Raw genomic sequence first — 25546 nt, 5'->3', positions numbered from 1 at the left:
CAACAGTTGCTTATTTACAATGGACCCTTTCACGTCAAGCCACTTTTGTTTACTCATGATGCAGACATTTTTTAAAATATCAGTGGAATTTCCCTGATTTTCCACTCCTGATGAGTTAAACATAGCTTTCAGGCTGTTTCTTTAGCAAGCCTAGTAATGTGGCAAAAGGCACCAAGCACTCACTGGCCACTTTGCAGACAAACTCTTTCCTTTTCCTCAGAATATCTTAACCACACTTTCATTTACTGACTGTTGACACTTCTGATTTTGCAGGTTAGTAAAAGTTTCACTTCTTAGCACAGTTTTACTTTAAGTTGAAAATTGAAAGTAACTTTATGGGACTCATTTATTACAGTAATCTATTATTCTGCTGCCTGGATATATATGACATCCCACCTGAAACGATATTTTACTGTAATACTGACCACAGTGTCATGACTAAGATTAAGATTGAAATGAATGCGCCAGCACTGTAGACAATATTTTGTGCCCTGCATTGAATATAAGGTAGAGGAAGGAGCATCACATGATACAGCCACAACTACAAGTGACTTGCAGATGGATAGTAGTTTCCATTCTGTCTCCAACACTCATCACCATGGAGGACACTGGAAGTGATTCTGAGAGCATCTACATGAACATTGAAGATACTGAGAAGAGTGCCAGTCAGACTAAAGTCAATAACAATGTCTACCTCAACACTTCAGCACAGAAACCAGGTAATCATCAACTTATATAATTATTGTTATAATGCAAATGACAGAAGTGTTCACTTGAACATCAACTTAAAATTGAACAAAAAGGGCTGTGAAATGATTAAACAAAATGAACTGTGCATTATTTTGTGTAATCACAATTAATCACAGTTTTGATTTCACAAGAAGGAAAGCTTTCATTTTACCTAAAAAGAATTGCATTTTGTTATAACCTACATGAGTGGTTAAAAATGAGCTTAATCAGAAAGTGTTTATTACTTTCACAAGAGCAGCTGGGCTTCAGCCTGCACTATAGCAAATTGTTTTAGGGGTCAAACTAGTCAAATAGTGGTTTTAACATTTTTTCAGGTGTTATTAAACGTTATTAAAGCATTATTAATGTATTATTAATACATATAAGCAATAATAGCATTACTAATCAATTATAAATGTTATCTGGCATTATTCATGCATTAAAATTGACAGTCCTAGAAAAATAAAAACCTATAGATCCCCCCCCCCTCCCCAGAGCTACAATGGAAAGCAAACAACTGAAAAGAAATTGGTTTAATATCATGAGATCGGATGGCTTAAAAACAGAATATATATATATAAATATATATATATATATATATATATATATATATATATATATTCTGTTTTTAAGCCATCTGATCTCATGATATTAAACCAATATATATATATATATATATATATAATATATATATATTTTATATATATATAATAAGTTCTACTAACTCTTATTTTTCCAGAATAGGGAAGTTCAAAAGGAGGAAGTAGCTACAGTTATGCATCTACTTTAAAAACATGATAGCAGTTCCCCATTAAAGCTTACACAATACTGAAATATCACAGAGAAAAAGCAGTGCTAAGTTGCTATTCTAACTCTTCCAGGTTCTCAGGCTGTTTCTCAGGGGAAGCAGGTGCGCTCTGGTAGGCCAGCTGCAGTGTGTCTGGGGCTGCTGTGTGTTCTACTCCTTTTTGTTATTATGGGCCTGAGTATAAAACATAAAGCAGTGAGAGAGCAGTTACAGAGCAGGTATAACAACATGACTATGGAGAGAGACCAGCTACTGGACGCTAACAGCAACCTGACATTAGAGAGAAAGAAGCTACAGAGCAGCTATGAAGTCCTGACCAGGGAAAGAGATGCACTTCAGAGAAATCTTTCAGATTACGGTGAGAATAAGCAGCTGCAAAACCTTCTGATTAAAGTTTGTTTAAAATTTGTTAAAAAAGCTTGTTAAGCACCACACTTAGGCTGTGACAGAAATGGATCCCCATTTGTATTTTAGGCCTCTATGATCATGTTCTGTGGGTTTCCTATATCCTCTTTGGCCCTTTATTTGCACAATGAAATGTCCAAGAAACAGCTCGATGTTCAAAGTCCAGGGTCCTACGTGCCCTTACTGAAATTTCCTCCACTGAAATTGTGTACATAGACATGCTTCCTTCAAATAGATCCCCTTACTAAAATACAGTCTAGTTGTACATGTCAGTGAAGAAGAATGAGAAGGAATGAGTTTAATTTGACCCTTAGTGACCTCATAACCCTTACCATGATCCTAGAAACTCTTTCATAGGTTCTTTTGAAAGAGGGAAAATAGCAAAGCCTGGTGACATACAGTATATGTCTAAAAAGATGGTTCTTCAAGGGTTCTGTGGTAAAGGGAATGGTTCTGTTTAGAAGTTTTATATAGAACGATTTCATGCTTAAATGGTTCTTTGCAATAGGAAAAGGTTCTTCAGATTGAGGTAGGATGTGTTGTATATGGTGTTGTATAAGTTGATCGTCAAAAGATTAAGAAACTGACAGACTCAATGAATGGAAGGCTTATGACCGTTATTGAAAAGAAGAGTGGCTCTATTGGTCACTGAATTTTCTTTTTAAATGTCAGAAATGTTGTAAAATTGGTAAATTTTGAGTTGAAAATAAACAAGTGTGATGGGAAGATTTTCGTTTGTCATTTAGTTCCATAATAATTCTGCACACTAATAGTTGCCCAATAATTATGCACACATAGATATTCTCCTAAGAAAGCCAAAACCTCACGTTTACTTTCTTGTGTACCATTATTCAGTAAACTAAACATTCCACCCATATATATCATGATACTAGTGAGGGGCTGGAATCCTTTTCTGTCACAGCCATAAATTGTTATTTGCACTACTAAAATACTTTTTTTTTTCTCTTCTATTAGAGAGGTTATTTCTAGAAGGGTGGAAAAAACATGGAAACAGCTATTACTACTTGTTAAATGAGGAGAAGAGCTGGAGTGCAGCCAGGCAGGACTGCTTAAAAAGAGGAGCAGATCTGGTGATCATAAACAGCAGAGAGGAACAGGTGAGGAGAGAGAAGAACTGAACTCTGATAGAGGTCTCCTTATTCTAATCACACTCTGTTCTCCTCTAGGAGTTCATTAAGAAGGAAAACAAATATGTCTGGATTGGTCTGAGTGATGCAGACACAGAAGGACAGTGGAAGTGGATTGACGGGTCACCACTGACCACTGCGTGAGTGAAAAAAAAAAAAAGTATTATTGTTCCTTCATCATCATTTTTTCATAGCTTGTTCTTTCAAACATAAACAGTGACCTCAGACCAATATTACAGCCTTTGCTTTATTAATTAGTTCAAACTTTAATAATGTCTTCATGTTTGTTTACATTGAAAGCAATACAGACCAGATAAACATGAACACAAAATTACCAGTGGAAAACTGTGAGCTACGCCTTCAGTAGGCCAAAAAAAACAAACAAAAAAAAAAACACTTCTACGATCATTTCTGCTAGCACACCTGTGGGACTCTTGTAGTGTGTTCTCACTATGCTAACTGCGAATCAAAAGAACCTTTTTTGGCCATTCTAGACTGAACACAGACATTTGATGCTTGTAACACATTAACATAGATTTCACGAGTAAAGAGCTCTAGCATAAACCTGTCACTGCTTTTTTCCATCTCAAACATCTGACTGAATCTCAGTGATCAGGCTACCAGTTGTGCTTAGTCACTGTCACATTTAGAACTTCCAGAAGGCCCACAGTGATGTTTTTCTCACAAAATAGGTTCCATGTACTGACAATCAAAACGCGATTAGGTGATTCCACCCTTAGTGCCTAATTGTGGAAGTAGTTCATCTGACATGTCAGGCCTTCAGTTCAGTAATAAAATGTGGCCTGTACAAATGTTATGGCACATTTTATATAAAAAATGTTAAATATATAAAAATGCCATTTTTAATTTCCCTGTGGGAAATAATTTCCACTTATATCAACAAAACATATCATTTGATGAGGGGGTTCAAACTTTTGCACACTACTGTACATTGTGGACTAACAGACTAGAAACAGTCAACACAATAAACATGTAAATATCATAAGGCTGATACAGAATTAGATTTGTCTGCTGCCTGCTGTGTGTTAATCCCAGATTCTGGAGGAATGGTGAACCCAATGACGCTAATGGAAATGAAGACTGCGCTGTTTTCTCTGCCGCTACTCAGACACTGAAGGCATGGAATGACATTCCCTGCTCTTATACAGCAGGCTGGATCTGTGAATCCACACAGCCATATTTCAGAAGACTTCAGTAGATACACCCACATACAGAGGGTTTTTCTTATTTTAGGCCTCCTTTTGTCCTATTTGTATAAGAGAAGTGAAGATATCAAACTTTGAAATAACAGATATGGAATTATGCAGTAATCATTTAAAATATATGTTTTAGATTCTTAAAAGAAGCCAATTTTGCCTTATTGTCAACTTTATGCAGTCTTGGCCTTCCTTCAGGCAGCTTTATGAGAACTGAAGGTGTGCCACATATGCAGAGACAGTGTTGGCTGCTAACTCATGTTAGAGGGCCTTACATTAAGAAAACAATCATTTAAAATGTTTACATTTTACAAAGAAATTCTTACATAGGCTTGACCTGCACTTTACTTGTTTAGCTCACACTGTTTCAAGCATTTAAACACAAGCCTGTACATCAAAATATCTTCAAGATTATGATAAACATTCATTGGGGTGTATCTAAACTTTTGACTAGTAGTGTTGATAGATAGATAGATAGATAGATAGATAGATGTACTTTATTGATCTTCAAGGGGAAATTTGGGTGCTACAGTAACTGTGATATTTAGGATATGCTACTGAATATAATAATTATGCTTCATCCAATGGCTTTTATTTTTGTTTAACATTTTTATTTGCTGAAATGTCACATTTGTTTAGTGTACTTGAAACATTATGTAACATGGCATTATGTAAATAAAGTCTTTTCTGCCAAACTGTGGAAGATTTATGAAGTTGTATTTCAACAGTTTATGGTAATCTTTGTATAAATACCTCTGTGTGGGATATTTTTATAGGCTAAATCTCATTATCAAAAATACTACCCGTGTTAAAACTATGAGGCTGAATTTAGCTGCTTTTTTTTGCAGCTTCTTGTTTGAATATTCCTGTTCCACCTTAAATGGTGCAGTGGCTGTGAGTAGGCATCACAAACATTAGTAAACAAGACAGAATACTGATCTGTTAGTTCGGTTAGTTCATACTGCTGCACCATTTAAGGTGGAACGGGAAGAGTCGGGCAAAAAGCTGGCGAATGTCCTGAGAAAATGTCCTCAGAAAGATGTTACCAGCATTAAAATAATAATCAGGATATCCTGAGAGCCTAAATCAGTTTATCAGCGGTGAGCAGTGATTTTAAGCTGAGTCTGTGCTGGATTAGCCTGAGTGCAGGTACGTTTGTAGATCTTCTCAAATCAAGCTAAATGGACAGATCTATCACGTTTCAGTGAGCATCAGATGAAGAACAGAGAACTGCAGGGAAACCTGCTGATTTTGTTCGGACTTCTGTTCATCTGCCCTCAGTCTGAACATGGAAATGTTCACTGCCAAAACCTGCTTAAGGAGGCTGCCAGCTTTAGCTTACATGTAGCAATATTCATATTTCAACTCTTTAATGACCTCGTAATTCACAGGATCCAGTGATATTCAGGGGAAGAACGATCACAGGACAAAACGTATCGGGTTCTGAACATTTTTCTGTAACACAGGGTGCGATAGAGGCGATTTTTCGAAAACCCTATTGATTCTGCCCATAGAGAAATGAAGCTTAGACCTGGAGTTCCTAATATGGGCATAAGAACATGGCACCGACTACAAAATGATGACACGACTACAGTGGTCACAATAATAATGTAGTGCAACAGTGACCTCTAGTGTAAACAGTACAACATAGTCTCCTTTACTTAAGACCAGTTCTTGTAGTGCCTTAAACCAGGGCTTCCTAAAGTCACTCCTGGGGAACCCATCACCAAGGGTGTAGCCTCAGGCAGGCCTGCAGATTGATCACAGGCCTACTTAGTCAAATTGGGAAAGAATATTTATTCAGTTGCAATTTTTAAGATCATTTAATGTAATTTTCTTTCTGTGAGTGCTGTTACTGTCACCTGGCATGTCATAGTAACAGCCTCACAACACCTTAGCAACCATCTGGGATAGCATAGCAATTGTCCAGCAACACCTTAGCAACTAGCATAGCCTTTTTGTTAGTATCATTCTTTAGTTGCATCACATCCTTTTCAAATCACTACATGTAAAGAACATTTAATGAGAATGAGGCAGAGGAAAGATATTGAGATTATATTGCAAACTCTATTACAGTGTATAACAATTAGCTTCACTAGTTGTCAAAAAAAAAGCTGAAAAACTATTTCTTGCAAAGGTTCAAACAGTACAAAGTGAGTAGAAGTAGCTTTGTAGTAACGTACATGATCATTGTGGAGTTCTGTAGATCACAGTGGAGGTTCTGCTGTAGAGCTGTGAGGAGAACTCAGTACAGTTTTATTTTTCGAATAAAAAGGTCTAAATGTGCACACAGAATTCATCCACTATGCTATGAGTCTATTTACAACTTAAACACTTGATCAGTTTGGACTGTAGTTCTCAGGCTATTTAAATCTATGTGCCGAATAATAGGCCTGTTCCCTGTCAGACAATGTGGATGAGCTCACCATCGCTAGTTTTAGCTCTGCCTTCACAAGGTGTTGGATTGGTTTAGAAACATCACAGTCAGTTTGTTGCAACCTTTCATAAGTCTAGGTGTCCACTCACATTTAGCCCAAAACACAGCTCTGAACTTGTGTGGTCATTCTGTTGTCAGTGTCAGTTCTGTATTTCTTGGGTCCAGGCAGTTTTTCTCCATGGGAAAAATGAATGACATATTTGAAAACTGCTGTTATTGTGATGTTTCAGAGTCGATACATTTGGCCGTATGGACATTTTCCCTCTGAATGTCACTGTGTCCTTTAAACAACAAGGTCATTAAGGTGCCGAAATACGACTACCACTGCAGTGCTGCACACTGAATAGTCTTTATCTGACTGGCAACCTCACCAAAATACCCCATTAAAAGCTATAAGCATTTTCAAATGTGCTTTGGCAGTAGAAGAACACAGTCTGAGTAGCTGGAGTTAGTATTTAACAATGTTTAAGTAAAACTGAAAAATTTACTTCCATGCGACATCTTTTCAGCGTGCATGAGGCAAATTCCAAAAATTTCATTGCAGTAAACTCTGCTTAGACCCAGAGTTCTTCATATGGAAAAGACACAGTCTACAGAATGAGGCATGAGGTCTATTACTCCAGATTTTCAGAAATTCTCATTGCTAACATGTATTCTCTACATTCTAAAAGATCTCTATATCACTTTCTACAGATTAGCAGTGGAAATCTAAAGGTGTTTAGTTGAAGTATTCAGGTGGAAGTTTGTCAGATTGAATCCACACATCCAGTTTTCTGTCCCTGAGCAGGAAAAATCATTCCATGTTTGCTGATTGTGTTTGACTGCAGTGGTGAAAATAGCACAGTCCTCATGGTCACCAAAATTGTTGGGTTCACCGCTCCTCCAGAATCTGATAATCAGACACAGCAATAATTGTAATCATCACATGTTTATTTAAACCAGTTCACAGCAGCTTCTGTGATCTTTACTCTATACAAACAGTGTCAGTTCTATACAAGAACAGCTTCATAAACTCTCAGAGAAAATGGTAGTTTTCCTTAATATAAATGGAATACAGTGAGATAATGCACAGAAATTTTAAAAATTATATATAATATTGACTACAGCAACATTTTTTTGTACCTTGACGTACTTATCAGTCAGCGGTTGGCCGTCCACCCACTTCCATGTGTTTTCTGTATCTTTATCAGTCAGACCAATCCAGAAACTGCTCTTTTGGTCAATGAGGAACATCTGAAAACTAAAACCAACTAACAAAACTTCTCTCTCTCTTCTCTCTCTCTCTCTCTCTCTCTCTCTCTCTCTCTCTCTCTCCCTCTCTCCCTCTCTGGACAGGATACTTTTAATAAATACACCCTTAATCACTAAGTAAATAGATTAGACATGTAATCAATAGTCAGATAGTTAAGCATTGACTAAGAGGGGATATTAATTTCTCACTAAGAGGTAATATAGGAAGTATTAGGCCATAGTCTTCCCGTTCAGGGGCTTTCCAAAAGCTTAGATGACCAGAGGATGCAGCTGCACTCTCAGCGAACCCATGTGAGTCCATATGATATGTGGTTTCAGCGTGGCCTTGTAGGATGACATAAACTGGTACAAACTGACTGAAACCATTTTACCCGATTTTCTCCCCAATTTAGTCGTCTCCAATTCCACCCGCTAGTTAGGACTCCCCCAATCACACGATACTATCAACGCTAGGAGGGTGAAGGCTAGCACTGGCTTCCTCCGAGACCTGTGAAGCCAACCACCGCTTCTTTTCGAGCTGCCGCTCACGCAACGTCACTGGACAGCCGAACGCGCTCGGAGGAAAGCGCCAACCGCCACATCTGTTACGTCAGCTAACAGACGCCTGCGCTGACTAGCATCGCGTTAAGTGATGGGGGAAGGAGGGGCCATCCTACCCACCCAGAGAGAGCGAGGCCAATTGTGCTCTCTTGGACTCCCGGCTACGGATGGCTGTAGCATCACCAGGAATCAATCTCGCGGTCTCCTGATGATAGGGCCAACGCTTAGACGGTTGCGCCACTCGGGAGCCATCAAACCAGCTTTTTTAAACAAAGACGTGTTGTACACAGTGAACTTAAGGGAGGCCAAGTGTTGAGGGAAGTTAATGAATAGAGAATAATGGAACATCAAGTTTGAGGTGACATCATAACACCCCAGATAAGGGTATATAAGGTGTGGTCCGGACACTGTATCGAGCAGTCGGTCTCCGGAGACCAGCGTGTCATCGATGCTGAAATAAAGAAGCCTTTTCTCTTTCCACAAACTCAGCGTCTGAAGTCTTTTTTTTTCTTTTTGACATCTTTTGAGAACTTAGACTTAAGACAGTTATTTGTGAGTGTTTAGCCAGTATTAAGAGGTTTCTTTTATTTTGTTGGAGGCCTGGGGTTGAAGGCGATAGCTCTTGGTCCCGACACTCTCTCTCGCCCTCTCTTCTCACCTGCTCCTCTCTGCTGTTTATGATCACCAGATCTGCTCCTCTCTCTCTGCAGTCCTGCCTGCTCTCACTCCAGCTCTTCTTCTCAGTGGAGAAGAAGTAAAAGCTGCTTCTGTTCTTTTTCCATTCTTTACAACAGAACAAAGAGAACAAACATATTTTAGAAGCGTGAAGGAATATTTGTACCTACTAACTGTGAGGATGATGTTTCACTCACCAATCAGCTTCACTAACAGATCATATTTGGTTTGTAAGATGATGTTTTTCTCAGTCAGATTCTGGTAGCTGCTCTTTAGCTGGTCTCTTTCTTCAGTCAGGTTTCTGATACTGGATAAGAGGGTCTCAGTCTGGTTTGGTCCTTTATTCATATTAATATCTACATTCAGACAGAATTACAGTTTTTATATTATGGTTTAAGTATTCCACATATCTGTATTTGAAAGAGGAAAAAGCCTTGGCCAGCCGTCAGGCCAGAAACAATCTTATCCTATGTACAACAATATATGTGAAACATTACAGATCCAATATAGGCAACCAAGGTACCATATTAAAGCTTAAACTCTCTATCCATTGTGCCATTTTTTCTTTAATTACATTAGAAAAATAAATATTTTGATCACAAAATTCCTTGCCACGAAAGTTTTTAGGAAAAAATATTAAGTACAGTATGTACGTTCGTATGTTTCATAAAGCCAATTTTTGGCCAACGACTGTCGAATTAAAATCCAAAAAAAAAGTTATTCCAAACAAGCGATTCTGCCGTCACAACACAGGAGCACTGGTGTGTAATGGCTGCTGCCACTCACAGGTACGTCTCACACACAAACACTTCATACCAGCACCTATATTAAGTTGTCAGCTTTCAAATGAATCCAAATGTGTCTTTCCTTCAATCCGTTTCGAAACACATATCAATGGAAAGCTGAGACTCTAAAGCAGGGGTCTTTAATTAAAATTCAGTAAGGTCCAGTTAGAGAATATATGCTCAAAGCAGAGGGCCGGAACATCATAATGTCCAACGACATCATGATTCAGTGCCATATACTGTATACTGAAGTAGCCGGTTTATCAACATCTTATGTAGTTGACAACTGAATGTCAAATCAAATAAAGTACAATTCAGTAATATTTCAACAACATTTATTGTTAGTTTTCTCCTTTTAGAGCACGCCATGCAAATTAGCTTTCCTCTGGCTCACTTTCTCCTCAGACTGCTGTTTTTCACTCGAATCTCAGTGCTCATCATAATGCACAGATCTGATTGGCTGAGTAGTTTCACGTGTGATATTTACAACTCATGCAATTGGTCTGCTCCTGTGCTGCTAAAGCGATACCATAAAGGCTAGAAAAGTTGCGCCGCTTAAAATGGGGCTGGGGGACTTTCCCAAAACACCAATTGGAAAAGTCAAAAAGGCCACTTGGAGAGGCCACTAGGGGAGCAGGACAGTTTAAATTAGCTTGAGTAACTTCAAATCAGTAGGAGAAATCAACTCCCAATTTTGCATGGTGAAAGTAGACCCTGGTGACACAAGCTTTAAAAGCAGAAAGCGTTGGGGGACATGAACTCTTTAATTTGTAGGCACTAAAATATAATTTATAAAATTAAATTTAGGAAAGTGCCTAATTTTTTTTTTGTTCTCATCATATTTTGATCATTTAAAGATATTTAAAAGAACCTGTAATGTTTTCAATTACAAGTTTTCACTTTTCAGTAACATTACAGCATAGAAGTCTTTCTAGTTTATGTACTGCTTGAGTAAAAAGCCTCAATATTTGGGTGTGTAATTTCAGGCAGAAAATGGGAAAAAAGGGCTGGCTTTTTAAAGGATTAAGGCTGAAATACTCACAGTACATGTACAGCACTATGTTGGTGGTCAGCAGGAGAACACAGAGCAGCCCCACACACACCACAGCCAGTCTGGAACATCTGATTCCTGTTCTAACATCTGATAAAGAGTGAACTGACTTAGAAGGTTTCATTGTGAACACAGTTTTCATTGTGTCAGAGTTTGTGCACTGAGAGTTACTCTACCTGTCTGCTGAGTTGTTGTCTCCCTCTGTGTGTTGGTCTCCTGAGCTCTAACAGCGTCTGCACTCATATAAATCTCCACCGTCTCCTCCACTCTCTCTCCTCTGTCTGCTTCACTCAGCTCAACACTGCTCACATTATCATAGATTCCTTCTGCCATTCTCTCTCTCTCTCTCTCTCTCTCTCTGTTTCTCTAATACTCTACTAAACCTTCAGTACAGAATCTGCAGTGTTAACTGGAGTTCATTAATGAAAACAAAGCTGGACAGGAAATAACGTCAGAGGACCTTTTAAGCACAGAGGTGTGAAAACAGGCCTCAAGTATATATGTGGCCTTTTTGCTGCACACATCAGCTCAGAGTCGCAGGAAATCGTGCTGCCTTCCTAATGATTTGAAGCGCTTAACCAGACAAATAGTTTGTTTATTATGATAGATGTTGTTGTGCAATATTTTAATCATATGTTGCAATTATAATCTTGGGTCTGTCATTGTTTTAAGTAATAGTGACCCGTGCTGCTCAAATCAGTGAGCTATGCTGACTGGGTAATATGCTGTGGTCATGTGGTCAGGCTGGCTGGTTGGGGAAGGAAATGCGTATGTTGTTGGTACCGTGGGGAGCTGTACACAGGGAAAGGTGTTTTTGCCCATGAAGAGCACCACCTCAACATTAAAAACTGTAACACATCAACACATCGATTTTCTCATCTCACAACATCTCAGCTTACAACCACATCAGCATCACTGTCTTTTTTATTCCTACAGTTACTTAGCACTGTTGTGTATCATTTTTCTTTCATTTGTTTATTGAAAACAAAATAGTTAGTCAGAGAAGTATGGATGAATTTCAAGAGGCAGGGATCACCAGATAGGCAGAAGGACAAACTGCAGCCCAGTCCATCAAGCAGCCATCACCAAACCAAAGCAGGACAAAAGCTAAGAATTATGTGAGGAAACAAGAGACAAACTAACACAACAAGTAACATGTGCATGTGATAATGAAGAGAAGCCGCAACGTTCCAAGGAGGTCTAGGATGGTATCTTGTCATTAGATCTACCAGTTTGTTTTGTTTTATAACAAAAAATAAGCTCTTCAATGCAAGTCGGCTCCCAGCATTCACCTAAAAAAGCCTGTATGTACTCACTCAGGGCAGGTCCCCAATCTTTAATCCACAGTCAAATTGACCCGCATTCCTCTATGTGTCGTTTTTTCATTCCTTGTTCCTCCCACACTATTTACGTTTTGTGCTTTCCCCCATCTCACATACCTGATTCAGCTTATTAACTAATTAATAAGGTCGTGTGTTAAAAGATTATTGAAAAAATTATGCATTTAACCATTGCTACACCTGTTCTTCTTACAGTGGTGCTGTAGGTCTCTACTAGTCCAATGAACCTTCAGTATTTCTGCCTCCTCACCCAATAGAACAAATATATATTATACTGTATGCAATTTAATTTATTGAACTCTTAAATTCTTTGCCATCTGCCAAAACTTTGGCCCCTAAGACAAAAATTTGGCTTCTGCTCTAGTGAAAGATTTTCTGGTTGAAAGACTAGTAAATACACTTTCTGATGATGCATTTTGAAGGTGGGAGGAACTTTTGAAAAAATTGTTTTAGAGTGGGTTGTCAGAGCAATGAAGCTGAGGGATGTAATGCTGAGCTACAGAATACTGCATACAACAACCAATAACACACTAAACTCTAGTTTGCAGCTGGAAAGCCCCTTTAAAGTAGGCAAAGCACAAATAAGTGCAGAGCATAGCGTCCTTGGACTTATTTTGGGAAACACTGTTTTAGATGCTAATAAAAAATATCAAGTAATTAAAGTGAAATGGTAATTGTTGCTCTTGGACTCCCCCTACAGTTTCAGATTATATTTTACTTTTATGCCACTGTTATAATTACAAACCACGAGTGTAATCTGTAGCATCCATATGCCCACCTTCCATGTGTACATGCAGGGGAGTCAGATTCTGCTGGGAATAAGGTTACAGTCTACAGAGCAATCTTTCCTAAATCACACTGGCAGGGATGTATACTGTGCTGTCGGATTTTTGTTGTTTTACCATTAGCTGTGAGATTGTCTTGCATCTCGTTTAGCTCACAACAATGAGTAAAAGCCAGTCCAAGATTTACTCTGGTGCAGTCTCTTGCTTGGTCACTCTCTCTTTGTCTCTTCCTCATTTTCTCCAACAATGTCCATGCTGGGAATACCAAACTACATCTAGCTAGATGAAGAGCTGTAGTTGCTGATGTGTGATGTGGTGCCACAAAGCATTATGCAGTTGTCGCAAGAGGTTTCGTGCCCGTTCCTCCAAAGTTACATAGTGCTATAGTAGGTGTTACAGGCCTGCGATGGCAAAGACAGAGATGCAATTCTCCCTATTTTTTAGTCAGTGTACCATCAAAATGATTTTGAAGCTCTTATTTTAGATTCCTTATTTTAGGAATAAATGAAGTATTTAATGGACTCACAGACTACTGCCATCTACAATACTGCCTCTTTCATCTCTTTCATAGTAGGTACATTGTTATGACTTCATCCACTGTTGCCATATTTGTTGTTGTCAGAAACTTTTGACTGCCCTCTAGTGGCCATTTTGCTTAAGATCCATGCCAACATAAAGGATGCATGTGGGCATATGTGGGCAGTGAGGGTTACATCGTTTGAAATGGACATATTCCTTTTTATACATAAAGGGAGTATAAATGAGGCTTAACAGGTACACATTTTTCATTAAAAGTATAATGTTTTACACATGTATGGAGTACTAAAAGGGACTTAGCCATCATATCACTTAAGCTCATTCTACATTTAGGTATCAGTAATTTTTTTCTTGACAATCTATCGGGAGTAAAGTGCTTTTTGAACTATTTTTTATACTATTTGACACAATAACAGATCTTACTGATCCACCAGTAGTGTGGTCACACTTGGCATGATACATATGTTGGCCTTAATGTATCTCTAAACACAACTCTCTTTAGGGACCTTTTTCATATAATCAGCTAGTCCTTTTTGTAAGTCTTATAGTCAAGTGTTACATCACTTACTCTTCAAATCATATATCATGATATTGTATGATGCAGAGGAAAGATATTGATGGTTAACAATGGTTTAATATAAAAGAGATTGTATTACAATGTACTACCAAATGTACTGCAATGCATACCAGTTAGCTTTACTAGTGGCAAGCATTTGCAGCACTGTAGAAATAGAAAGGAGGAAAGAATCAAAAGAAAGAAATAGCAGAAATAAACTACTTGGTGCAAAAATGCGTAGAAATAGTTTTGTAATAATGTACATGATGATTGCAGAGTGAGCGAGAAACATTCTGTATATCACAGTGGAGATTCTGATTCTGTAGAGCTTTGAGAAAAACAGAGGTGCATAAAGTAGCCAAAAACTGAATTCAAGTAAAAGTATTGTTAATTTAAAATAATAATTACTCAAGTAGAAGCAAAAGTAGTCATTTAAATTAACACTTAAGTAAAAATAAGAAAGTATCTAGTGAAAAGACTATGCAAGCAGTGAGATCTCCATTAATAATCAAAATAAAAAAAATAGAAAATCACAGCCTTATATACAGCCTATATACAGGCTTATCTAATAACTTATGTTCCGTTGCCTGTGTTATGTTTGGGAGAGAGGAAAAAAGCACTTGTGACCTTGGCGCTCTTCACAGAGGGTTCTATAGCTGATGATGATTATCGCTTTCTAGACTCTGTTAAGTGAGTATATGTCTTCAGTTTGTTGGGATGAACCCTCTGTTGAAGAACAAAGTTTAATATTTTGTTTGGTCAGTCATGCAAGAAGTTTTTAATTGGTTTTGATTTTTGAACAAAGCGATCTAAGACACGTTTAATTGAAGCACATAAAAAATGTGTTGAATTGAAAAAAATATTTAAAAATCTAACGGGAGGAACGTAGATGAGTGTAACAGAGAAAAAGTTACACTCATCTACGTTCCTCCTGAGAGAGTGAGAGGGAGAGTAAGAGGTCAGCAGTTCTCTGAGGTAGCAAGGGGGGAGCAAGGTTATGCAGGGCTTTGAAAGTGAGTAGTAAAATTTTAAACTTTATATGGGACAGGACTGGAAGCCAGTGTAGCTGAAAGAGATGATGTGATGTGAGCTGAAAGCTTAGTTTGGGTGAGAACTCTAGCTGCAGAGTTCTGAATGTACGTAGCTTTTGTATAGACTTCACAGGGAGACCAACAAAGAGGCAGTTACAGTAGTCAATACAGGACATAATGAAGGCATGAACCAAAGTTTTGGCATCATTATCAGTCAGAAACAGGCGAAGACCAGCAATGTTACGTAAACGATAAGAATGAAGTCTTAGTGAGGAACTTGATGTGCAGATCAAAATGAAGTGATGGGTCGAGTAAAACACCAAGATTTCTAACAACAGGTGCAGGCTTAACGAGCAGGCCATCAATACTAACTGAAAAAATTGGACGATTTTGATAGTAAAGGTTTAGGGCCAACCAGTAAGACTTCAGTTTTATCTGTGTTTAGCATGAGAAAGTTATTGTACATCCAGAGCTTTAAATCAGAAATACAATCCATTAGTGTATTGGGAGGGGAATCTGAGGGTGTGTATGTACTGAGATATAACTGAATATCAGCATAACAGTGAAAGTTAAGGCCATGGCTACGAATGATCTGGCCAAGGGGTGAGATGTAGATTAAGAAAAGTAGGGGTCCAAGAACTGAGCCCTGAGGGACACCACATGTAACAGGAGAGGTGGAGGACTTGTGTGGACCTAGTGTGGTAAACTGCTGTCTGTCTGTAAGATACGCTGTAAGGCTGTGTCAGTGATACCATTAGAGAAAAGACGAGAAATGAGAACATCATGATTAACAGTATCGAATGCTGCACTTAAGTCGAGGAGAAGAAGAATACTTAGAGAACCACTATCAGCAGACTGGAGAAGATCATTAACAGAAGAGCTGTCTCAGTGCTGTGGTGAGTACGGAAACCAGACTGAAATGGCTCATAGAGGGCATCATCACTGAGAAATGTCTGGAGTTGGGAAGCAACCACTCTTTCCATTATTTTAGCTAAAAATGGAAGGTGTGAGATGGGTCTGTAATTAGAAAGAGAAGTCGGGTCCAATTCATGTTTCTTAAGTATAGGAGTAACTGCAGCAGTTTTAAGGGCAGTAGGAACCAAACCAGAAGAGAGATGTGAATTTATCACTGTAGCAATTGGAGTGTTGATTACAGATGAACAGGCCTTGAGTAGAGGGGTGGGGGCAGGGTCAAGCTGACAGGAGGAAGCATTAGACTTAGTGATGAGTTCAGGAAAATCAGTAAAGGTGAATGACTGAGAAGTAGAAGGAAAGAAACTATAGATCTGATTAATTTTCTTTTCAAAGGAATGTAGAAAAGCCTGACATTGCTCAGCTGAATGGGGGCACACTGATACAGGAGGATGGAGGAGTTTGTTAACAGTTTGACAGTGTTTTCAGCCTAGACTTAGCATTATTTATGATGGAGGAGTAGTAGTTGGAGCGGGCAGTATTAAGGGCATTCCTATACTTGTGGATGTGTTGACTGTAAAGTAGAGAGTGGACAGTAAGCTCAGTTTTTTTATAAAGGCACTCAAGACGCCGACCAATGGCCTTCAGCACCCTTGGTTCAGGGGTGAACCAAGGACACGAGCGGTTGGCAGGGAGAAGTCTATTCTTAAAAGGGGCTAAATCATTAAGCAATCCAGAGATGTCATTATAGTGTCATTATAAAGGGAAACCATACTTTCAGGGGATGATAGGTTATGTAGGTCAGACAGGGCTGAAGACCGAAAAGAAGCAGCAACCAGATTGAGGCTGACAGACCTAATATCACGATAGACAACAGAGATTTTCTTGAAGGGAGGAGGAATAGAAACATGAAATCTACATTCAATGAGCTTATGGTCAGAGATACCAGAAACTGAACCAGAGACAGAGATGTCATTCAAACCAGTAGAACAGAGTAAATCAAGAGTATGACCATGAGTGTGAGTTGGAAAATCAACATGCTGCATCAAGTTAAAACACTCTAAAACTGAAATGAAGATGTGAAAGAGCATTCAGGATCAACATGGATATTGAAGTCACCAAGCACAATTACGGCAGAGCAAAGAGATGAGATGATTGTGAGGAGTTTATTAAGTTCAGACAAGAAGCTTGCAGCAGGTTTGGGAGGGCGATAAACTAACAGCAACAGTAGAGGTGAGGGGGGAAAAAACCTTCAAAGCAATATATTCAAAGGATGTAGTATTGAATAGTGAAAATTCTTTGACCGTTAAACCAGAATGATAAAACACAGCCAGACCACCTCCTCTCCCTTTCAGTCGGGGTTTTGATAGATAACTGTAGCCTGGGGGTGTTAGCATGTATAAATGTTTAAATCGTGTGTTAAGATGGCCATGATTTACTTCACGGATGGCTTTAGTGTCACGCCGGTGAGCACGATTATATGTCCATATAGTTGGGAATCCATGCATCAGAGCCATCACAGCCATAACTAAACAAGGGTCCTCTTTTTGAACGGTGGATGTAACGTGGACGTTGAGCAATTCCAAGTGTCCGGCAGAGATTATATGACGCAGAATCTAAGCGTCTAAAGCGGCATGACAGTCGAGGTGTTGAAGTTCAATCTGTGAGTATTTAAACATTGCCAGAGCGTGAAAAACAAAAATGCACAGCATGACTCTAGGCCAAAAGCAAAAACTCTGGACACTGGCCATGGACATGACAGAAGAGATAGTGAAAATGCCAGAGCTCAGACCACGCACGTTAGCCAACCAAAACCCACTACACCACCCAGCTAAGACTGTGAGAAGCACAGTAGAAATGCTGCGACTTACCACAGGACAAACTGGCAACAGCAACGAAGCAAGGGGGTAGAGACACACTCATAGGCATTGTCACAAAGCAAGATTCAACTTGCGAGCAGAAAATAGAGAGACAAGTCCATAGATACTGGAGAGTATGTGTACCAAAAGTCCCGCAAAGGGAAAGAAAAAGCGAACCACAGGAAAAACAAAAACACCGGCAAGTAGCGGCAGCCAAATGCGCACAGCGTACACTCAAACCGGAAACCGAAAACGATGTATGTCCTACATTCAAGTAAGAGTATAATGTTCTCTCTTTTGAAACAACTTTTAAAAGAACAGTTTCTTCAAAAAGTTACAAGTAAATGTAATCTACGTTTCCACCTACAGACCTCTGAAGTTGTGCCATCATTCTGTAGTTGGTGGCATTTCCATATTTGGAACCTTGGGTACAAGTAGTTTTTCTATAGAGGCAAAACGAATAGCGTTTTTTTTTAAAACCTCTGTTATCACACCCTGTGGTAAACTAAATATTTTAAAGGCAATACATTTGGCCATTTCATCATATTTTCTACAAATGTCACTGTGTCTTCAGAATACTGAGGTCACTAAAGAGCACAACACTGCTCACATCATCATAGATTCCCTCTGCCATTCTCTCTCTCTGTGTTTTCCTCTAATACTTTACTAAACCTTCAGTACAGAAACTGCAGTGTGCACTGGAGTTCACTAATGAAGAAGTAGCTGGACAGGAAACAACGTCAGAGGTGCTTTTAACCACAGAGGTGTGAAAACAGGCCTCAAGTATATTTGTGCTCTCCTCTGCGGCACATATGAGCTCAGAGATGCACGGGCTATGAAAGGGCACATTAGACCCATTTTATTATTGTATGTGTGAGACAGAGAGCGAGAGGGTGAGAGTGAGTGCCATCACTATATATAGTACTTTGGAAAAGTCAAAGGTCATTTGTCATTTGTTTAATTTCCAGTCAAAACAGCCATTAAGTACATGATAGTTAGATTTCAGACTCAGGAAAAAGGCAGAAAACATACACTACATTGCCAAAAGTTTTCACTCACCCATGCAAATCATTGAATTCAGGTGTTCCAATCACTTCCATGGCCACAGGTTTATAAAACCAAGCCCCTAGGCCTGCAGACTGCTTCTACAAACATTAGTGAAAGAATGGGTCGCTCTCAGGAGCTCAGTGAATTCCAGTGTGGTACCGTGATAGGATGCCACCTGTGCAGCAAGTCCAGTCGTGAAATTTCCTCACTACTAAATATCCCACAGTCAACTGTCAGTGGTATTATAACAAAGTGGAAGTGATTGGGAACGACAGCAACTCAGCCACGAAGTGGAAGGCCATGTAAAATGACATAGCGGGGTCAGCGGATGCTGAGGTGCATAGGTCGCCAACTTTCTGCAGAGTCAATCGCTACAGACCTCCAAACTTCATGTGGCCTTCAGATTAGCTTGAGAACAGTGCGTAGAGATCTTCATGGGTTCAATGGGTTTCCATGGCCAAGCAGCTGCATCCAAGCCTTACATCACCAAGCGCAATGCAAAGCGTCGAATGCAGTGGTGTAAAACGCCGCCACTGGACTCTATAGCAGCGGAGACGTGTTCTCTGGAGTGACGAATCACGCTTCTCCGTCTGGCACTCCGATGGACGAGTCTGGGTTTGGTGGTTGCCAGGAGAACGGTGCTTGTCTGACTGCATTGTGCCAAGTGTAAAGTTTAGTGGAGGGGGGATTATGGTGTGGGGTTGTTTTTCAGGAGTTGTGCTCGGCCCCTTAGTTCCAGTGAAAGGAACTCTTAATGCTTCAGCAGACCAAGAGATTTTGGACAATTTCAAGCTCCCAACTTTGTGGAAACAGTTTGGGGATGGCCCCTTCCTGTTCCAACATGACTGCGCACCAGTGCACAAAGCAAGGTCCATAAAGACATGGATGAGCGAGTTTGGTGTGGAAGAACTTGACTGGCCTGAGTCCTGACCTCAACCCGATAGAACACCTTTGGGGGTTCTCGTCCAACATCAGTGTCTGACCTCACAAATGCGCTTCTGGAAGAATGGTCAAAAATTCCCATAAACACTCCTAACCCTTGTGGAAAGCCTTCCCAGAAGAGTTGAAGCTGTTATAGCTGCAAAGGGTGGTCCAAGATCATATTAAACCCTATGGATTAAGAATGGGATCTCACTCAAGTTCATATGCATGTGAAGGAAGACGAGCAAATACTTTTGGCAATATAGTGTATTAACTGGAAATTGCACAGAAGCAGTATTTATTTATTCCACTCTTTGCCTTAATTACAGCTACCATTCTTTTCAGGAGAGTTGCTTTCAGTTTTGCACAGAAATCTGCAGGGACATTTTAGTTGCTTGCATTTTTTGCTTCTCACCATCCAAGTAATCCCAAACACATTCAGTGATGTTGAGGTCTGGACTCTGGGGTGGTCAGTCCATTGTTTTGAGAATACCAGCAGCTTCTTTGTTTTCCACAAAGTTGGAAGCGTACAGTTGTCCAAAATGTTTTGGTATGCTGAGACATTAAGGTTTCTCTTCACTGGAACTAAGGGGTCGAGGCCCCATAGCATTATACCTACTCCACCAAACTTTACAGCTGGCACAATGCAGTCAGGCAGGTAATGTTCTCCTGGCATTTGCCAAACCCTGAGTCATCCATCAGACTGCCAGATAGAGATGTGTGATTCATCACTCCACAGAATGCTTTTCCACTGCTCCAGAGTCCAGTGGCAGCGTGCTTTACACAACAACCCCTCCAACCACCCCCACACCGTTTGGCATTGTGGATTTTGATCTTTGGCTGCTAGAAACAAACTGTTATACAGGTGAAAACAACCTCTGATTGTTTTAAACAGTTTCAACAGTGTTTTTATGAAATTAACTGTGCCTTGTGTTGAGCACACCCCACATCCAGCCTACAGCACATTTTAATATCCATATGTAATTATAGCTTTATCCCAAGATTAGCAGTGAAAATCTAAAGGTGTTTAGTTGAAGTATTAGGTTGAAGTTTGTCAGATTGAATTCACACATCCAGTTTTCTGTCCCTGAGCAGAGGTGAAAACAGCACAGTCCCCCTGTTACCATCATTGTTGGGTTCACTGTTCCTCCCGAATCTGACAATCAGACACAGCATTAATCTGTCATCATCACATGTTTACAAAACAAGAACTTAAATTAAACCAGTTCACAGCAGCTACTGAGGGTCTTTACTCTATACAAACAGTGCCAGTTCTGTACAAGAACACCTTCATGAACTCTCAGAGAAAATGGTAGTTTTACTTTAAATATAAATGGAACACAATGAGATAATGACTAGAAAAGATAAAAAAATGGATTATATTGACTTTAACTACTGTTTTATATTTTGATGTACTCATCAGTCAGCGGTTGGCCATCCACCCACTTCCATGTGTTTTCTGTCTCTGCATCAGTCAGACCAATCCAGAAACTGCTCTCTTTCTTTTGATCAATGAGGAACATCTGGAAAACAAGAATAAAAAAAGTGCTCTCTGCTGTTTATGATCACCAGATCTGCTTCTCTCTCTCTGCAGTCCTGCCTGGCATCACTTCAGCTCTTCTGCTCAGAGGAGAAAAAGTAAAGGCTGCTTCTGTTTTTCTTCCCTTCTTTTACAGCATAACAATGAGAACAAACACATTTTAGAAGCATGAAGGAATATTTGTGCTGAGGAACTGTGAGGATGATGTTTCACTCACTAATCAGCTTCACTAAATGATCATATTTGGTTTGTAAGATGTGATTTTCCTCAGTGAGGTTTCTATAAGTGTTGTTTATCTGCTCTTTCTCCTCAGTCAGATTCTGGTAGCTGCTCTTTAGCTGGTCTCTTTCTTCAGTCAGGTTTCTGATACTGGATAAGAGAGTCTTTCTCCCTGCAGTTACGTTTACAATGATGGTTTGGTCTCTAATATCTATATTCAGATATTAAAGAATCACAGTTTTATATTATAGCATATGTGTTCTGTATATCTGTATTTGAAAGAGGAAATATGTGTTTGAGGCTGAAACACTCACAGTACACGTACAGATCTTTTTGTATATTTGCAGCTTTTCAATTGTATGTTTCTTTCTCGCACATGATTAAATGCAGTGTCTTGTTCACACTGTCAGTTGGGCTTGTTTGGTGTGTCAGGTGGAGATTCACAAACATTCTAACAATTGCGCTTTGAAAGTAGCTAAAAAGTAGCCGCTACTTTTTCTGGAAAAGTAGCTAAATTGTAGCTAACTACAAATTTTGGGAAAGTAGCTACAACGTAGCTAACTACTAATTTTTCAGTATCTATCCCAACCCTGACTGTTGCCACTGTTGTTGTTCTAGTTTAGAAGGTGTCCTTTATTGTTTGTGCTTCATTGTGCTCTGTGTGGGTTATGTAGTATTGTTGTATTTACCCTCTCATTCAGCAGCGTTGGGTGGTGGTCTCCCCTTGCTGCCTGTATAATAAAAGAGCACTTGCCTGTGCAATACCTTCTGCGTCCCAATTCACTGGACAGACGGAGACGCCGTTGTCCAGTATTAAAAGAGATCAAAGAAAGACTTTCTGCATTACCAGCTTTCTGTTTTATTTTTTTTCTGCAAGCGTTGTTTAATATTTGCCTCACATCTACACACACACACACACATTATAACTTAAAACTGCAATATTTTACATATAGTAGGCCTTGAATGTGAAAAGAGAATTTAAACCATCATATCACTTTAGTTTGTGCTGCATTGCTTAACTAATCAGGGAGTAAATATTGGGATGGAACAGCCTTTGACTCAGATATCAAACTTAGAGAAAACTGTTTATATAAGTGAAAACCATCTATGACTGTTTTAAAAAGTTTCTACAGTGTATTTATGTAACTAACTATATCTTGTGTTGAACACACCCCCACATCCAGCCTCATCTGCTAATAAAAGTGTCTGTTCATTTTCTAATGTCTTTAAACCTTAATGGAATCATGTAAATCAACTTGTCTACCTCATGTAATCAATATCATTTGATTTATTACTTTGTAAAAAGCAATATAACAACTACCAATAAAAAAATTAAATTATTAATCACATACATTTTCTCTAAAAAAAAACATCTCTATAACAGCTGTTGGCACTTATTTAGAACTAAATGTATGATTTGTGTTCAAGCCCTGCATTCTATAAAAATCAGTTCAACAGCTTCTAAAGTAGCAGTGAAAATCTAAAGGTGTTTAGTTGAGGTATTCATGTGGAATTTTGTCAGATTGAATTCACACATCCAGTTTTCTGTCCCTGAGCAGGAATAATCGTTCCATGTTCGCTGACTGTGTTCGACTGCAGTGGTGAAAATAGCACAGTCCTCCCCGTCACCAACATTGTTGGGTTCACTGTTCCTCCAAAATCTGACAATCAGACACAGCATTAATCTGTAATCATCACGTTTACAAACAAGAACTCAAATTAATCCAGTTCACAGCAGCTACTGAGGGTCTTTACTCTATACAGTGTCAGTTCTGTACAAGAACAGCTTCATAAACTCTTAGAGAAAATGGTAGTTTTACTTTAAATATAAATGGAAGAACAACAAGATAATAAATAGAAAAGATAAAAAAATAATGTATTATATTGATTTTAACTACTGTTTTGCTTTTTTACGTACTTGTCAGCCACTTCCATGTATTTTCTGTGTCTTCATCAGTCAGACCAATCCAGAAACTGCTCTCTTTCCTTTGGTCAATGAGGAACATCTGAAAAACAAACAAACAAAAAAGAAAGTAACAAAACTCTCTCTCAAACTCTCTCTCTCTCTCTCTCTCTCTCTCTCTCTCTCTCCTCACCTGCTCCTCTCTGCTGTTTATGATCACCAGATCTGCTCCTCTCTCTCTGCAGTCCTGTCTGCTCTCACTCCAACTCTTATTCTCAGAGGAGAAAAAGTAAAAGCTGCTTCTGTTCTTCTTCCATTCTTTAAACCAGCTTTTCTCTACAACAGAGCAATGAGAACAAACATATATTAGAAGCATGAAGGAATGTTTGTGCTGATTAATGTGAGGATGATGTTTCACTCACCAATCAGCTTCACTAAATGATCATATTTGGTTTGTAAGATGTTTATTTCTTCAGTTAATTTGTTGTTTATCTGCTCTTTCTCCTCAGTCAGATTCTGGTAGCTGCTCTTTAGCTGGTCTCTTTCTTCAGTCAGGTTTCTGATACTGGATAAGAGGGTCTCTCTCCCTGCAATGATGTTTACAGTGATGGTTTGGTCTCTAATATCTACATTCAGAAAAAAATAACACTTTTTATATTACAGCGGATGCATTTTGTATATCTGTATTTGGAAGATATTTGAAATATTTGTGTTTGAGACTGAAATACTCACAGTACATGTACAGCACTATGTTGGTGGTCAGCAGGAGAACACACAGCAGCCCCACACACACCACAGCCAGTCTGGAGCTTCTGCTTCCTCTTCTAACAACTGATAAAGGAAACGTTCACTTACTTATTTATTCAGTTCTCATTGTGAGCACACTTAGAAATAGACGTCTCTGTTTGAGTTACTCTACCTGTACTCTGCTGTGTCCTTGTCTCCGTCTGTGTGTTGATGTCCTGTGTTTCTATGCTGGTATCCTGAGCTCCAACAGCATCTTCACTGAAATAAATGACCACTGTCATCTCCTCTGTGTCCATCTTACTCAGCTTAAAGCTGCCCACGCCAGCATACATTCCCTCCACCATTCTCATTGTGACGTACTGTGTCTAAACTACAACCTTCTTCACTACACAGACTGCAGTGTCTGGGGTGCACTAATGCAGAAGTGTCAGGACAGGAAATGCTTACAGAAGAACCCGGAATTACCTTTTTAGGTGTGAAAACCAAAGCAAGGCCGACAAAGGCCTACAGGCTAATTCTGCAGAGTACAACAGCTCAAGGATCACTTGAAACAAATATTCAGTTTGAACTACAGCACATTCAGCCAATGGAAAATCATAGTAGTATAGGCTCCGCCCCTTCAGTCTCCATGGTAACAGAGGTTCATCAATGCACAGCATCTTTGTAAAAACAGCAGAAACTCTACAACTGATAATAAAAGTGTCTGTTCACATTGTAATGTCTTTAAACCTTAATAGAATCACGTAAATATCTTGTCTACTTCATGTAGTCAATATCATTTGATTTTCAAAAGCAATATAAACAATTAACAAAAAAATATGAAATAATTATTTGCATACATTTGTATGTTCTGTATAACATCTGTTGGCTCTTATTTAGAACTAAAATTATGAATTAAGTTAAAGTGTAATGGCTCCAGCCCTGCATTCTATAAAATTCAGCTCAACAGCTTCTAAACTATCTGATTATGCCTTTATACCAAGATTAGCAGTGAAAATCTAAAGGTGTTTAGTTGAAGTATTCAGGTGGAAGCTTGTCAGATTGAATTCACACATCCAGTTTTCTTTCCCTGAACAGGAAAGATCGTTCCATGTTCGCTGACC

General features: G+C 39.1%; 2 protein-coding genes across 2 annotated transcripts; one reads left to right on the top strand and one right to left on the bottom strand.

Moving 5' to 3' along the window:
- The first annotated feature begins 593 nt into the window (after positions 1-593).
- Positions 594-4749, top strand: LOC118801807 (CD209 antigen-like). Its single transcript, XM_036562179.1, has 5 exons — positions 594-719; positions 1611-1895; positions 2918-3060; positions 3130-3230; positions 4147-4749. Exons 1-5 carry the CDS (start codon positions 599-601, stop codon positions 4307-4309), a joined length of 813 nt encoding a protein of 270 aa, XP_036418072.1. The 5' UTR covers positions 594-598; the 3' UTR covers positions 4310-4749.
- A 2703-nt stretch (positions 4750-7452) lies between these two features.
- Positions 7453-24793, bottom strand: LOC118801812 (CD209 antigen-like protein E). The gene is made up of 6 exons (XM_036562185.1): positions 24616-24793; positions 11038-11136; positions 9408-9566; positions 9194-9318; positions 7877-7977; positions 7453-7633 (listed from the first exon to the last, which is right to left on the bottom strand). The coding sequence occupies exons 1-6, from the start codon at positions 24791-24793 to the stop codon at positions 7453-7455; spliced, it is 843 nt and encodes a 280-aa protein (XP_036418078.1).
- Positions 24794-25546: the final 753 nt, after the last annotated feature.

Source organism: Colossoma macropomum, unplaced genomic scaffold (genome assembly GCF_904425465.1).
Source record: "Colossoma macropomum unplaced genomic scaffold, Colossoma_macropomum, whole genome shotgun sequence".
Classification (NCBI taxonomy): Eukaryota; Metazoa; Chordata; class Actinopteri; order Characiformes; family Serrasalmidae; genus Colossoma; species Colossoma macropomum.
This window is presented reverse-complemented; position numbering and strand designations above follow the sequence as displayed.

Bases quoted from the DNA above. Each gene is read 5' to 3' on its own strand.
- LOC118801807 (XM_036562179.1), top strand. From the start codon at position 599: ATGGAGGACACTGGAAGTGATTCTGAGAGCATCTACATGAACATTGAA. The intron at 1,896-2,917 runs GTGAGAATAAGC...CTCTTCTATTAG, and splicing joins GAGAAATCTTTCAGATTACG to AGAGGTTATTTCTAGAAGGG. The intron at 3,231-4,146 runs GTGAGTGAAAAA...TGTTAATCCCAG, and splicing joins GGGTCACCACTGACCACTGC to ATTCTGGAGGAATGGTGAAC.
- LOC118801812 (XM_036562185.1), bottom strand. From the start codon at position 24,793: ATGAGAATGGTGGAGGGAATGTATGCTGGCGTGGGCAGCTTTAAGCTG. The intron at 9,319-9,407 runs GTGAGTGAAACA...TCTGTTGTAAAG, and splicing joins TCTGTTAGTGAAGCTGATTG to AATGGAAAAAGAACAGAAGC. The intron at 7,634-7,876 runs GTACGTCAAGGT...TCTGATTATCAG, and splicing joins GGCCAACCGCTGACTGATAA to ATTCTGGAGGAGCGGTGAAC.